At 48.2% G+C, this 13537-nt stretch overlaps 1 protein-coding gene across 1 annotated transcript; it reads right to left on the bottom strand.

The window, feature by feature from the left end:
- Positions 1-713: 713 nt before the first annotated feature.
- Positions 714-4371, bottom strand: LOC116150856 (small integral membrane protein 10-like protein 2A). Its single transcript, XM_031446068.2, has 2 exons — positions 3687-4371; positions 714-2085 (listed from the first exon to the last, which is right to left on the bottom strand). The coding sequence occupies exon 1, from the start codon at positions 4275-4277 to the stop codon at positions 4041-4043; it is 237 nt and encodes a 78-aa protein (XP_031301928.2). The 5' UTR covers positions 4278-4371; the 3' UTR covers positions 714-2085; positions 3687-4040.
- Between the last annotated feature and the right edge of the window lie 9166 nt (positions 4372-13537).

Genomic DNA, 13537 nt, shown 5'->3' on the forward strand with positions numbered 1-13537 from the left:
TTGTCAACGTGTTTTGACCCCTGGGGAGCTCTTGGTGACAGGTGAGGAGTGCCCCAGGGCCCTTTACCCTAGGCTGTACCCCAGGGTGACACCATACCCCATGTCCTCAGGATGCCTCCTCTGTGTCCTCCCTGCCATCCTTCTTCTGCTGCGGGGGCTGCATTCCCGTGCCGGCCCAGCTCCCCCCTGCACCCTCTCGGAGCCCTGGCCGGGCATCTGACTGGATAGCCTGGGCCTAAGGTCAGGGAAGTGAAGGCTCATCTTCTCCAAAACTCAGCACCACCCGGTTGGCAGGGAGGGATGGGGACCTTGTCACCTGCTCCTGCAGACAGGCTTCTGGGTGACACAAAATGATCTGCAGACAGTCCATTCCACGTCACCTCCCCCAGCCCACCTCGGGGTTCAATTGAATTAAGCGCTCTCTAACATCAGGCTCTAAAATGAAGGAAAGACTTAGGTGTTAGTTGATTCAAATAAAGGCTGTGACTGGAACAAACTGGGACAACCTGCCACCTCTTGGGCCAGGCCTGTGCTGCCGACTTCTCCTGATGGGGGCAGAGGTCCAGGTCAAGCCCAGTCTCAGAGCCTCCTCTGACCAGGCCCCAGTCCCCTCTCACAGCCCTCAGGGTGCTCCCCTCCCCCAGCTCCTGGCCACCAGGGTGGGCCGCTCTCCCCACTGGCCCCTCTCTCCTCCAAGGCTGCGCCAAACTGGAAACAGGAGGCCTCCAGTGTTTATTTTATTGTATTGAACTCAAAGGACTCTTTTCTTAACTTAGACAGACAACAAGATTTGACAACACCTGAAACAAGAACATTTCTCTGCCCTGACTGTGCTGACCGGTGCCCAGTTAATCACAGAAAAGTGAAAGTCATCTTATTCAAGTCGGTGTCTCTGATTTTGTAGAAGCTTCACTGCCTGAAAAACAGACTACAAATAAATAAAGTGCATGGAGGGCCCATCAAGCAGCAAGGGCCCAGTGGGGGCACAAGGAAGAGGCGGGAAAGCAGAAGCAGCTAATGACTCAAGGCCAAACGGTAAGCAAAGCAGGGACAGGAACTCTCACCTTCCTGGGACAGTCCCTTGGAGCCCAGACAGCCTCAGCCAGGGCCCCCGCGGACCTCCCCTGCCCCTCCCACGGGGTGCAGCCGCTCTGCAGGGGTGGGGGCTCCGAGGCCAGGGGCCCCTGAGGCTCCAGCATGCTTTCTCTCTGTTGAGAAGTGGCCTCCTGGGCCCCAGGCAGCTCCGCAGGGAGGACAGGGCACTCAGCGCAGCTCACCCTGCTCAATGGCTCCATTCCCGCGGCAGTGCCCAGCCACTAGTGTGTGCGCGGGCACACTCACACTCACACCCACTCTCTCACACACGGTCAGTGAAAAGCCTTTCTCATGCCATTCTCAGCCTCCTCCTCCCTGCCTGGCTGGCCCAGGAAGAGGCTGGAGCTGGGGATCGAGTCTCCCAGAGGGTGAGACCTGGGCTTAAAAGGGGCACATCTGTGTATCATTCCCAAGGTTTCTCATCCCCTGCCCCTCTCCTCCCACGTAGCCCCATGTCACAGTCTCTCAGAGGCTGTCCGTGGATATCCATGGATGGAGTCAGCTGGCTAGTGAGCTCCCAGAAGTGGTCCTGGGGGGACAGGGTTGGGGTGGAGGAGGGGCCAACAGGACCAGGGGCTCCCAGGCGACTTGGTACAAGGAAGGAAGCCATCAGGCCCCATCTGTGGAATCCGCAGGGGGCACATGGTGGTCTCCAACCAGCCGCAGGCCCCAGGGAGGGGCAGGCAGAGATCTTCACCCAGGACCTGTGCTCCAGCTGGGCAGCTGAGGAGGGCAGATGGTGGGAGGATCGGCCACTCTGTCCCCAGGGCCCACCAGGCTGCCGTGATTCTCAGTCCCAGGAACACTAGGTACGTGGACCAGGAGCAAGCAGTTGCCAGAGCAGTTGTGGGACTGATTTTAGGCATGAGTGAGCGTCTCTCCTGGCTCCCCTCTGCCCTGCTCCTAGTCCGCAGTCAGTCGCGCAGCCACGACCAATCCAAGCCCATCCAGAGGAGACTCTCTTGTGTGATCCTCAGCATGGGGGCTGCCCTGGGGATAGAAAGATGGGGTCACGCTTGGGTCTCAGCCCATCCCACCCAGGTTACCCTTCCTCTCCTGGTGACACCATGATCCCAGAAGCCACCCAACAGCCCCTCCCTCCCCACCCCACCACCCAAACTGAGAGGCCTGTGCCCCTCCTCACTGAGGAGCCCTTGGTCAAGCTTGGGGTGGGGTGTGGTGGGGAGGCCAGGCTCTGTGGGCGAGGACCCCAGCACCCGAAGGGGTCCTGGGACTCATCTCTCCCATGCCCACCTCAGCTCAGACTGTCCCCTGGCCTTCCCGGTGGCCTCCCATACACCCTAATGAAAGCTAGTTCGCCACATTCTCTTCTGTGGGCCCCGCTCTCTCTGGGTCCCCTGGGATCCTTGCTCCCCTCCCCCACCCCACTTCCAGAAGACTGGTGTGTGTGGGGGGGTGCAGGCCTAGAGGCAGATGCAGCTCCCCCACTTCTTTCATGTGTCACAAGGGCAGAGCTCTTCCCTCCCAGAGCCCAGCTTCCCCAGTCAGTACGTGGGGAGAACAGAGCTCCCCAGAGTGTGTGTCACTAAGTCCCTCCTTCCTTCCCCATGCCAGGACTGGACCACTGGGCCACCCCACTTGGGGTCTCTGCCTGGAAGGCCTTTCCTCTTCTCCTGGGTCAGTCCCTTCTCTAGGCTGCTACCCAGGCAGCTCTAGGACCAGGGGTGCCCAGGGCAGGGATCTGACTCTCTTGACAAGACCAGAGAAGGGGTGGGTCACCTCCTACAAACACCAGTTCCTGAAAGAAAGAGATGGGGATTTGAGAGTTGCCTCCTCACCCAAAGAGGTCCCTGTCTCTCCAAGCGTCACCTCCTCTGCAAGCCCCTTCTCCACCTGCTCTCCCTCCGCAGACTGAGAGCTGCCCTCCACTCAGGGAGATCCCCATTTTCCCAAATCCTTGGGACAAGGGAGCTGCTGGAGGCTGTCAGGGCTGGAGGACCGCTTCTGTGGCACCCGGAGGGCACCGGCAGGAGCTGGAGGGAGCGTGGCTGAGATGGCAGTAGAGCAAGACCGTGGGAGGAACAGGGAGGAGCGTGTCTTTCCCACTCTTCCTTGTCCCTAGATGCAGAGCTTTGGAGGAAGCCCTCGGAGAGCGGGGAGGGGAGCAACAGGAACAGCAGAAGCAGAGACCCAGCAGGAGGCGGTTTTGAGAAGGGCTGAGGAGACAGACCTGAGGTTTGGCCCAGAACACAACCATCCTTCCAGGCTGCCTCCCAGGGGTGGAGGGGAAGGGTGGCAGCATCTTTTCTACTCTAGGGCCTTCCCCGGACCTAGTGTTCAAGTGACACCACTGGGGCCATGGGCAGGTGGGGACGCCAGGGCCTCCGCAGGTGAACTGCTGACCCTCCGAGATGCGGAGGCCACCGCCCCTCACCCCATCTTGGAAACCGGACAAGTGAGTCCAGAGACCTGCAGCTGCTCTGCCTCTCCAGCTCTCGGCTTGGAAGCTTTCTGGGTTGGCTTCCTCAGGTCCCTTCCACATCTCCCCCAAACCACCAAGGGGCCTGGACGTCTAGATGTCATGGCAACCACCTCCCTCCAGCCTGCAAGTCCAACCTTTGGCCTCCTACCTTTTCGGTCAGGGCCAGTCATTCACGTTCCTGCAGCAGAATTTCTTCCTTCTGCTCCCCGCCTTCGGCCAAGGTGAGGCAACAGGTCGGCTGCAATCAAATAATTTTCTGGAGCTCGACGAAACGGTCCCGTTCTTGCCAGTTTCTGTGCAGTCTGTCACCGGCCGCGACGTGGGTGACCGGAGCCGGGGCTCGGGGGCTCGAGTGCTCAGTGGCCCTGTCCTCCGCGGAGATCTTGGGCTCTGGGGCCCGGGGCGCTCCTCCTCCTTCCCGGCCGCGTCCCGCCGGCCCCGGGCCCCGCCGTTCTTCATGCCTGCAACCCTGTCGTCGCGGCCTGGAGGTGGCCGCGGGTGCTCACTCGATCCGCACCTGCAGGCGGACGTTGAGCATCACGGAGGCCACGACGTAGAAGTAGGGGAAGTTCATGCGCAGCCGCCAGGCCAAGTCGAAGAAGGTGAGCAGCGTGCGCGTGAGCCCCTTGCAGAAGGCGCCGTACGAGCCGCGGGCTGCAGCTGAGCGCGACAGCCGCACCGCCAGCCCGGACAGGGCCGCCGCCGCTGCAGCCGCAGACAGGGCCGCCGACGCCGCCATGGGCCCGGACCCGCGCAAGCCCCGCCGGCCGACCGCAGCGCAAGGGGCCGGTTAGGTGGATGCGAGGCCTCGAGCCGCCCACCCCGCCCTCGGTCTCTCCTCCGTGGCTGAGAGCTCCGCCCCCTCTCCCGCTCCCAGAGCAGCAGCCACCAGCGTAACCCCGCCCCTAGCCTGGCCACGCCCCCTTTCCGAGTGCCTCCGAGCTGCTGCCACTGGGCCAGCTCCATCCATTGGACCCAACCCGCTCGCAGGACCCACCTTCTCCCGCACTCCCTAGAAGAGAGCAAGAGGGCCACAGCGCACTGGAAGGAGGTGCGGGATCCTCTTGCAGAATGCCCTAGAGCAGGGGCGTGGAGGCCCGGAGGCTCTGGACCGCTATTTGGCCTCTGTACCGAAGGCCCACTCAGAATGCTCTGCCCCTTCGCCCACCGTCTCCACAGAAAACCGGGAGAGTCAACAATTGTACCTGTAATTTGAATTTCTCTGATAACTCTGCACTATGGAGTCTGATGAAACCCACAAGCTCATTTTTTTCCTTTCTGGTATTTTTGCTGGCCATGTGTATTTCTTTATTCGTGAATTCCTCTGTTGCCCCACTGTGTTTACTTTTCACCCCACAGTGATTTCTAAGCACTCCTCTTAGTCTATGTTTGCCGTAGATACTGCAAGTTCCTCTCAGGTATTCATTTGCCCTCATTGATGGTCTTTTTCTTGCTTTTGGGCTTAAAAGCCCTTTCGTGGTTTCATCTAATCTTTCTCTAAACCCAACCCAACCCAAATCCCATCATGTTTTCAAGACTATTGAAATGCACATGCTTCATTATGGTCATTGTTGCAGAAAAATGTGTTACAGCTCAGTTTTGACAGCAACCTGGATCCCCGCACTCGGAGAGTTGGAGAACTCAGGTTTATTACGCTAGTGGGCCCAGAGGAGTTAACACTCTAAGCTCTGGACCCCATCTGTAGGTTTACACAGGCTTTTCTAGGCTGCCAGTTTACACTTTGCAACATCATATGCAAATAAGGTATAACAAAGGCTGACTGATTAGGAACAAGCTTTGTAGAAATGGACCAATCAGGAGTGAGAGAAATAACCAATCAGGAGTGAGGGAAAAGGACCAATCAGGAATGAGAGAAATAACCAATCAGGAGTGAGCTTCATGCAAATGAAGTACTACAAATGGGCCAATGAGGAGTTAGATCAGGGAACCAATAGAATTTTAGCGGTAAGCCTAGAAGTAAGCTGTTTTAAAGGCAAAGAGTGAGATAGAGCCGCTGGGTCAGGGAACCTAATGGTGCTGGCAGGATAGTAGTGGCCCTGTCTGGGGGTCCTGCCGGTCTTTTTTATGGGGCTTCCCACCTCATCATGACTGTTTGAAAGCTGTCTGCAGGAAGTGAGTTCAGAAAACAAGTGGGTTCAGAAGAAAAGTGAGTTTCGGAGACACTAGATTATTGTGTTCATCATGATTTTATCAACGATATAACTACACATGGATATGAATGCATAAAAAACTCCATGGCACATATATATCGAACTACTGAACATTATTTACCTCTGGTTAAGGCAGTAGGAAGGTAGATATACTTTTTATTCTCTGTGTATATGTATGTATATCCATATGTATATCTTTAGTATTATTTGTTCAACACAATGAAAAAATTATTTGAAAAAGAAGAGGCCACAGAAATATAGACCTAAGCTACATATAAACCCTTTGTTCCAGACTGGATCCAGCCTCATTCATTTACTGTTCCCTCCAATCATTTCTGAAATCTCTCCTTGGCTTCATCTCATTTATTTTTACCATTTTGAAATAATTATAGACTCACGGGAAGTTGCAAAAATAGCACAAAAAATACCTTAAGCCTTTCACCCAGCCTCTGCAATGGAGACAATTTCTATAGATGCAGTATATCAAAACCAGGAAATTGACATTGGTATATTTCTCTTAACTAGACTATAGGCGCAATTCAGCTGTCACCATTTTTCTAACCTGCATTAATTTGTGTGTGTGCACATGTACAGCTCTAGCAATTTTATCTCATGTCAGGATTCATGTAACCACCACTAAAATCAAGATACAACATATTGCATCACCACAAAAGAACTCCTTTGGGCTACCTCCTTGTACTTACTCAGCAACCTTGTACATATTTTGTTAGAGTTACATCTATTTCATTTCCTTTGGAGTGGCTGTAAGTGGTACTGTGTGTTTAATTTTGGTTTCCAGATGTTCCTTATTAGTATATAGAACTGCAATTGAGTTTTAATTAAACTTTTATTTTGAGATAATTGTAGATTTACATACAGTTGCAAGACAAAATACAGAGTGATCCCATGTACATTTTACCCAATTTTCCACAGTGGTAGCATCTTTCAAAACTGCAGTACTATACAATATGAAAATCAGGATATTGACACAATCTATCCATTTTGTTCAGATTTTCATGTAGAGTGTCCACTCAACTCTTTCACTCCCTTTAAAAGATTAAGTTATTATTTATTATTGAGTTGTAAGAGATCTTTATATATTTTAGATACCAAGCCTTTTGTGGATATATATATTTTTGAAGTATAGTCGATTTACAATGTTGTGTTAATTTCTGGTGTACAGTGCACCGATTCAGATAGACAGATAGATAGATAGATAGATATATTCCTTTTCATATTTGGGGATATATGTTTTACAAGTATTCTCTCCCAGTCTGAGGCTTGCCTTTTAATTTTCACAAAGTATTTCAGAGATCAGAATTTTTAAACTTTGATGAAGTTTAATTTATCAATGTTTTCTTTATTGTTCACGGTTTTTGATCCTGTGTAAGAAATGTCACAAAGAAATGCCTGTCACAAAGTTGCCAAGACCTCCTAAGCTTTATTTCAGAGATTTTATAATTTTGGTTTTGCATTTTGATCTGTTACCCATTTCAAAGTAATTTTTGATTTTCCTCTGCCCAGCCAGAGTTGTGACTGAGCACTTCTGGCTCACAGTGCAAAAGACTGTCAAGAGAGTAGGAGGGTGGACCTGCTGGAATTGTCAGGGCACAGGAGAGAATTTGCCTGCTCAGGCCAAAAAAAAAAAAATGTGTGTGTGTGCATGTGGCATGAGATAAGAGTCACTGTTCATTTTATTTTTTAGATACCTTTTATTGAAGTATATTTGACATACAATATATGGAGCATATTTAAAGGGTATAATTTAATATGTTTTGGCATAGGTATACACACTTGAAACCATCAGTGCAATCAGGTGAATACATCCACCCCCACCTTAAGGCCTCCTCATGCCCCTTTGTAATTTCTTCTTCCCATTCTTTCCTGCCTCCCCCACCTAAGCTACCACTGATCTACTTTCTATCATTATAGATTCATAGAGGAAGGGCCACTCACCAGGAGCTACAATTATGGAGGGACACAGCCACTGCCAGAGACACAATGCCAAGTCCAGGTTGTGGTAGGGGAGTAAGCACCTTGGCCTCTCTCCCCCTATCCTGGATCTCACGAAGTTGCTTACCATTGGTCAAACCCATCAGAGGGCAAGGGAGCTCAGGTAATACAGTCTATGAGATTCAGCCTTCTAGGACACATAGCATATAGAGATAGTCATATGTACATAGCATGTACAATAGTCACTTTTTCAGGACCTGTTGATGGAGAAAGTTCAATACTGGTCAGCCTATGGACTTGGGAAGAAAGTGGAACCAGAACTAATTGTCATGACCAACCAGATAAGTAGGGCATCTCTATGTAGTAGGCGGTGAGGGGTACTGGGCAGAGGGCAGCCCCTTTCTCCTGTCCCTTGTGCCATCATTAAAGATGGTGTTGAAACCCCTTCCCTGGGTCTCCAGAGACAGGAACTACCAGCAGTGTCAGGGTCACTCCTAGGTACTGCTGATTGCTCCATGGTTCAGAGCCAGTGTCTATAATCAATGTCTATAACTAGTCAGAGACATCTTTTTCCAGTCCTTATTTGTGTTCCTCTACCCACTGCGGGTGCCGCTGTAACAGACACATTGACTTTATTAGATGGTTCCCATTTGAAATAAACCTAATTTCAACCCTTTAAGCACCAAAAGTTTTGATTTTTATTTTTATCCTTTTTTTTTTAGAAAGCCTTGCCATAGCATGAAGAGGGACTGGGTGGAATTATAGGAGTGCTGCTCAGGTGCCTTTGTTTCAGGGGTGAGAATATGGATCTGAATGTTGTTTAAAGCCAGCTCTGTCCAGGAAGAAGGGGGAAGATGGGACCCGTGCACCTAGTGGGAAGTAGGCACTGGTGGTCTGAGAGTCTCTCCCTGCAGTGGTGCAGTAGGCATATGGTAGGGGTCCTGAAATCATAGCCCAACAATCAAAATAATATATACATCAGTATTACTCTACATCTTTACCTGTGAAACACTGTTGTCCATTCTTGCTTTACAGACATTGCTGAGACCATGGACTATGTCCATTCATGAGTCTCCATTATCTGAGTCAGAAAGACCTTTGGCTCATTCTCACTAAATCTCTTCAAGCCTGAGTTTCCTCGGCCATAAAATGGGAATCATACTTTGCTATCAGTGATGTTGTGAGGATCAAGTGTGATTATCTTTGTAAAGTGCCCAGCACAAAGGAGATACTGAAGGACCTAGTATCCCATATCCTTACACCATATTTTCGAGCAGAATATTTTGGTGCCTGGTTTAGCACTTCTTCCTTCCTGACTATCTTCCCATCTTTCATCCCCTCCCCTCCTCCATCCAAGCTTTTTAGACTTTGTCGTCATTTCCTTTCATTGTTTGTTTCCTTTCTAAGGGCAGCAAGTTTCCTCTGAGATTACATGGACTTCTCTTTGGAAACCATACTTATGTCATCTTACAGTGAAACAAAAGGCCACCCGGGACCCCAGGTTTTTCCTGCTCTGGTCAACTTGGACTCCTTACGTGGAGGCAGATGTGCCTCAGCACCTGCACCTGTGAGGACTTTCTGGCACATGAACCCTGTGCAGGCCAGAGGGTGCCTGTTAACTGGCAGCGCCAGAGAGCGTTCTGCTCTTTCACTTCCTGTATCAAGTCACTTCATTTCTGGGCAGTGATTAATGCCTTGAAGATCAGGTGAAGACTTTTGACAATTTGGAGCAAAGCCATTGACTTAAACTCTATGGTTCATCTATGTAGGAGGCCATTTTGCTAGTACTTGATGAAAAACCACAGCATACAAAAAAGGCTGGATGTGCTCAATTTTTATTCTTTTTGAAATGACTTTTTAAACTATAGATATAACATGTGCTTTTGTAGAAGGTCTATAGAGACTTCAGAAGTGTATAATGACATTTAAACTCACCCAAAATTCATCCACCTAGAATTACCCACACTGTTAGCATTTTAGTGTATTTCTTGTTATGTTTCCCTATCTCCCTGACTAGACTGGACAGAAGGTCTAGGTGTCTCTGCTGTACTGTTGCCTAAAGTGGCACATAATAGCCTAGTAACTGCTAGATTTCAAAGAGAAGAAATGTGAGCTTCTGCTAGAGCTCTTCTCCCAGAGTCAGACCTGCTTTGGATTCTTCTCTATCTGATGACTTGTTGACTGAGGTCTGGCCAAGGACTTCACTAGAGGAGGCAGGTAAGAGATGCCAGCTGGAAGCGTGATGGGCAAGGAGTGGAGAGAGAAGCAGGACCATTCCCAGTGCACAAAGGAACCTGCGCAGCCTCCCACTCAGAGGGTAGCTTCGTTCCTTCTCTAAATGTACTATGTATGCAGCAGACCCAGTTCATTCTTTTCGCTGCTTCCACCTTGGCTGCTCAGTGCCTGTCAGAATCCTTGTAAAATGAGGATATGTGCAAGTAATAGAAGAGAAGCCTTATTTTGAAATTTTTATACAATTTTTAAAGGTTACACTCCATTTACAGTTATTACAAAATATGGGGTGTATTCCCCATGTGGTACAATTCATCCTTGTAGTTTATTTTATATGTAAGAGCTTGTATCTCTTAATCCCTTACCCCTGTATTCCCCCCCCTTCCCACTGGTAACTACTACTAGTTTGTTCTCTATATCTGTGAATCTGCTTCTTTTTAAATTATATTCACTAGTTGTATTTTTTAGAGTCCAGATATAAGTGATACCATACAGTATTTGTCTTTCTCTGACTTACTTCACTTAGCATAGTGCCCTCCAAGTCCATCCCTATTGCTGCAAATGGCAACATTTCGTTCTTTTTTATGGCCAAGTAGTATTCCTCTGTGTGTGTGTGTGTGTGTGTGTGTGTGTGTGTGTGTGTGTGTGTCACATGAGAAGCCCTAATTAAAAAAATTATGATAGGGAAAAGGTATCCTCCCTTCACCCCCTGTTGTTGAAAGCTTCAGGCCTGTCCTCCTCACCTTAAATGCCACCTTCAATCCTCCTAGTAGCTCTGTTGTTTTTCTAGAGCCTAGGTTCCAACTACAGATGGGAGACATCAGCCACTGAAGACAGTGTAGCTGTGTGTATTCTTTCCTGAGAGAAGAAGGGTTCCTCTCACACTCAGCCAGCAGAGGAACCCAGGCAGCAACAGTCATTTTGCAAGAAGCACTAACTTGCTGGAACTGACTATTATGATGGTGATGATGGCACTATTGGTGGTGATGGTCAGGGTGATGATCATAAGAAAACAGCCATAGCTACCCATGATTTAAAGCTCACTAGGACCAAGGACTGTCCTCAGCTCTTTTCATCTGTCGCTTAAACTTCTCAAAAATCCTGCAAGCACTACTTTTTATTTCCGTTTTACAGATGAAGTGATTATTCCAGCATTCATGATCATACTTGATGTTGCACCTTACTACCATCGTCATCTTCAGTTGTCATGCACTGACCCTTACCCTTCTCCAGTAGTCATCTTCTTGCTCATAGTCTCACACTGAGTCTGGAAATCGTCCCAGTAGCCATGTTCATATTTATTGAGTTCCACTGAGCCTTCACCTTATCCCAGCCTTCCTCACCAGGTTGGTTATTTGGCACTGAATCTTATCTCAGTAGTCATCAGCATGCTGGTTGTCTCACACTAATCATTATCCTTATTTAAGTGGTCAACATCATGCTTGCTGCCTCACATTGACCTGTGACCATATGCCAGGAGCCATGGTTCTTCTAGTAGTCTTCTTGTTAAGGACACTGAACTTACATGTTCTCCAGCTGTCCTCACCACACTGGTTGTCTCACACTGAAAACTTGACCTTATTGCCATGGGAATCTTCACTCTGGTCTCACGTTGCAGTGTACTCCTTTGAAGTTGTCATATTCGTGCAGTTGCCTCACACTAAATAATTGCCTTCTGCACGCATTAATCACCAAGCCTGGGTTCATACACACACGGAAACTGAAACCTGTTCCAGTCATCATCCTCATGCTCATTATCTGACACTGAACATTAATCTTCCAGCCATCAGCATCATGCTGATTGAAACCTTATGCATCACCTGAATGTTGCTCTTATTCCAATAGGCATCTTCTTGGTAGTTGTGTCACAGTGAATCTTACCCTGTTCCATCAGTAATATTCTAGATTGCTGACACACTTCAAACCTTATGCATCTCACCTGAATGTTGCTCTTATTCCAATAGGCATCTTCTTGGTAGTTGTGTCACAGTGAATCTTACCCTGTTCCATCAGTAATATTCTAGATTGCTGACACACTTCAAATCTTAACCTGATTCCAGGGGCTATGCTAATGGTTATTGGGGCACACCGAACTTTACCCTTTTCCACCACTCACCTTGTTTGTGTTGGCTTGGTGAACCTTAACTTTCTTCCAGCAGTCAACTGAATGCTTGATAGCCCATGTAATCAAGATAGGAGTCCACTGGTCATCTTCATGCATTTTGTCTCATACTGAATCTTAACTTCATTCCAGCCATCATATCATGCTTGTGATCTCATGCTCAACCTTAACCTTATTCAAGCAATCATGTTTCTGACCATGCTTGACCCTTAACCTCATTATGCTTAACTTTAAGCTTATTCCAGTGGTCATCTTCAGGTTTGTTGACTCACACTGAACAAGAGACTAAAAACAGCGGTCAGCTCCATGCCTGACGTTTCTCAATAAACCTTATCCATATTCCAGTGGTCTTCTTCATAATTAGTCCCACCCTGAACTGACCCTTGTTCCAGAGGTCATCTTCATTCTGTCTTCTGACACCGAACCCCACCTTCTTCCAGCACTCATCAACGTGCTTGTCAGGTCCCACTGAACCATACCTTTATTCCAGCAGTCAGCAACATGCTTGTTTTCTGCCGTTGATGATAAGTTTGTTCCAGCACTCAACTTGTAGCTTTTTGTCCCACCCTGAAGAATCACCTTCATCCAGTGGTTAGCTTTATGACTGCGTTTCACACTGGGCATTAACCTTCTCCCAGCAGTCATCTTCATGCTCTTGTCTCACTCTGATCCTTAACCATAGTTCATCCATCATTTTCTTGGTGGTTGTGTCACACTGAACATTATCCTATTGCTGCAGTGACCTTCTAGCTTGTTGTCCTGCTCTAAGCCTTTACTTGATTCCAGCAGTCATGTTCAGGGATGCTGTGGCACACAGAGTTTTAAACTTACTCCCCTAGTGATCTTCTTTCTTGTCACATGCCAGACCTACCTCATTTAGCAGTCGGCTGGATGCTTTCTGTCTCACACTGAAGAATAAATTCATGCTGGCATTCATTGTTATGCTTGTTGTGCTAAACTGAAACATGGTCTTATTTGAACAGCCATCTAATTGCTTGTGTTACCCAGTGAAACTTGACCCCAATCCAGCAGCCATCTTCAGAATTGTTTCCCACACTGAACCTTTTCCCAGTGACAATTTCCTGCTTTTGTCTCACAATGAACAAGTGGTCATCTTGGTGCTTGTGGTTTCAGCCTGAATCTTAACTTTATTCCAGTGGTCATCTTCATGTGCATTGTTTCAGGCTGAAGTATCAAAGATCTACATTCCTGTTCTCAAACACTAAGCCCTAACTTTATTCCAAGAGTCACTTATGCTTGTCTCACTCTGAACCTTAATATAATTCATGTAAGTCATTTAAAAAAGTAAACCTGACTGTAACTGTTTCGTGCTTAACATTTAATATAAAATGATCTGTCCAATTGCTATAGTTTAAAAAATAAATCAGGTTTCCATTCCCTCTTAGGAAAAAAAACTGCAGCACAAATTAACTCAGTAGAAAGTAGTGAAAACAGAATTACATTTAAAACATAATTTTGAAAAGAAGTGTACTTATTTTAGGTTAGGAAATATGATACATA

The sequence above is a fragment of the Camelus dromedarius genome, chromosome X (assembly GCF_036321535.1).
Source record: "Camelus dromedarius isolate mCamDro1 chromosome X, mCamDro1.pat, whole genome shotgun sequence".
Taxonomy (NCBI): Eukaryota; Metazoa; Chordata; class Mammalia; order Artiodactyla; family Camelidae; genus Camelus; species Camelus dromedarius.

What these genes read in the sequence shown, in the direction of transcription:
- LOC116150856 (XM_031446068.2), bottom strand. Translation starts at nt 4,277, where the DNA reads ATGGCGGCGTCGGCGGCCCTGTCTGCGGCTGCAGCGGCGGCGGCCCTG.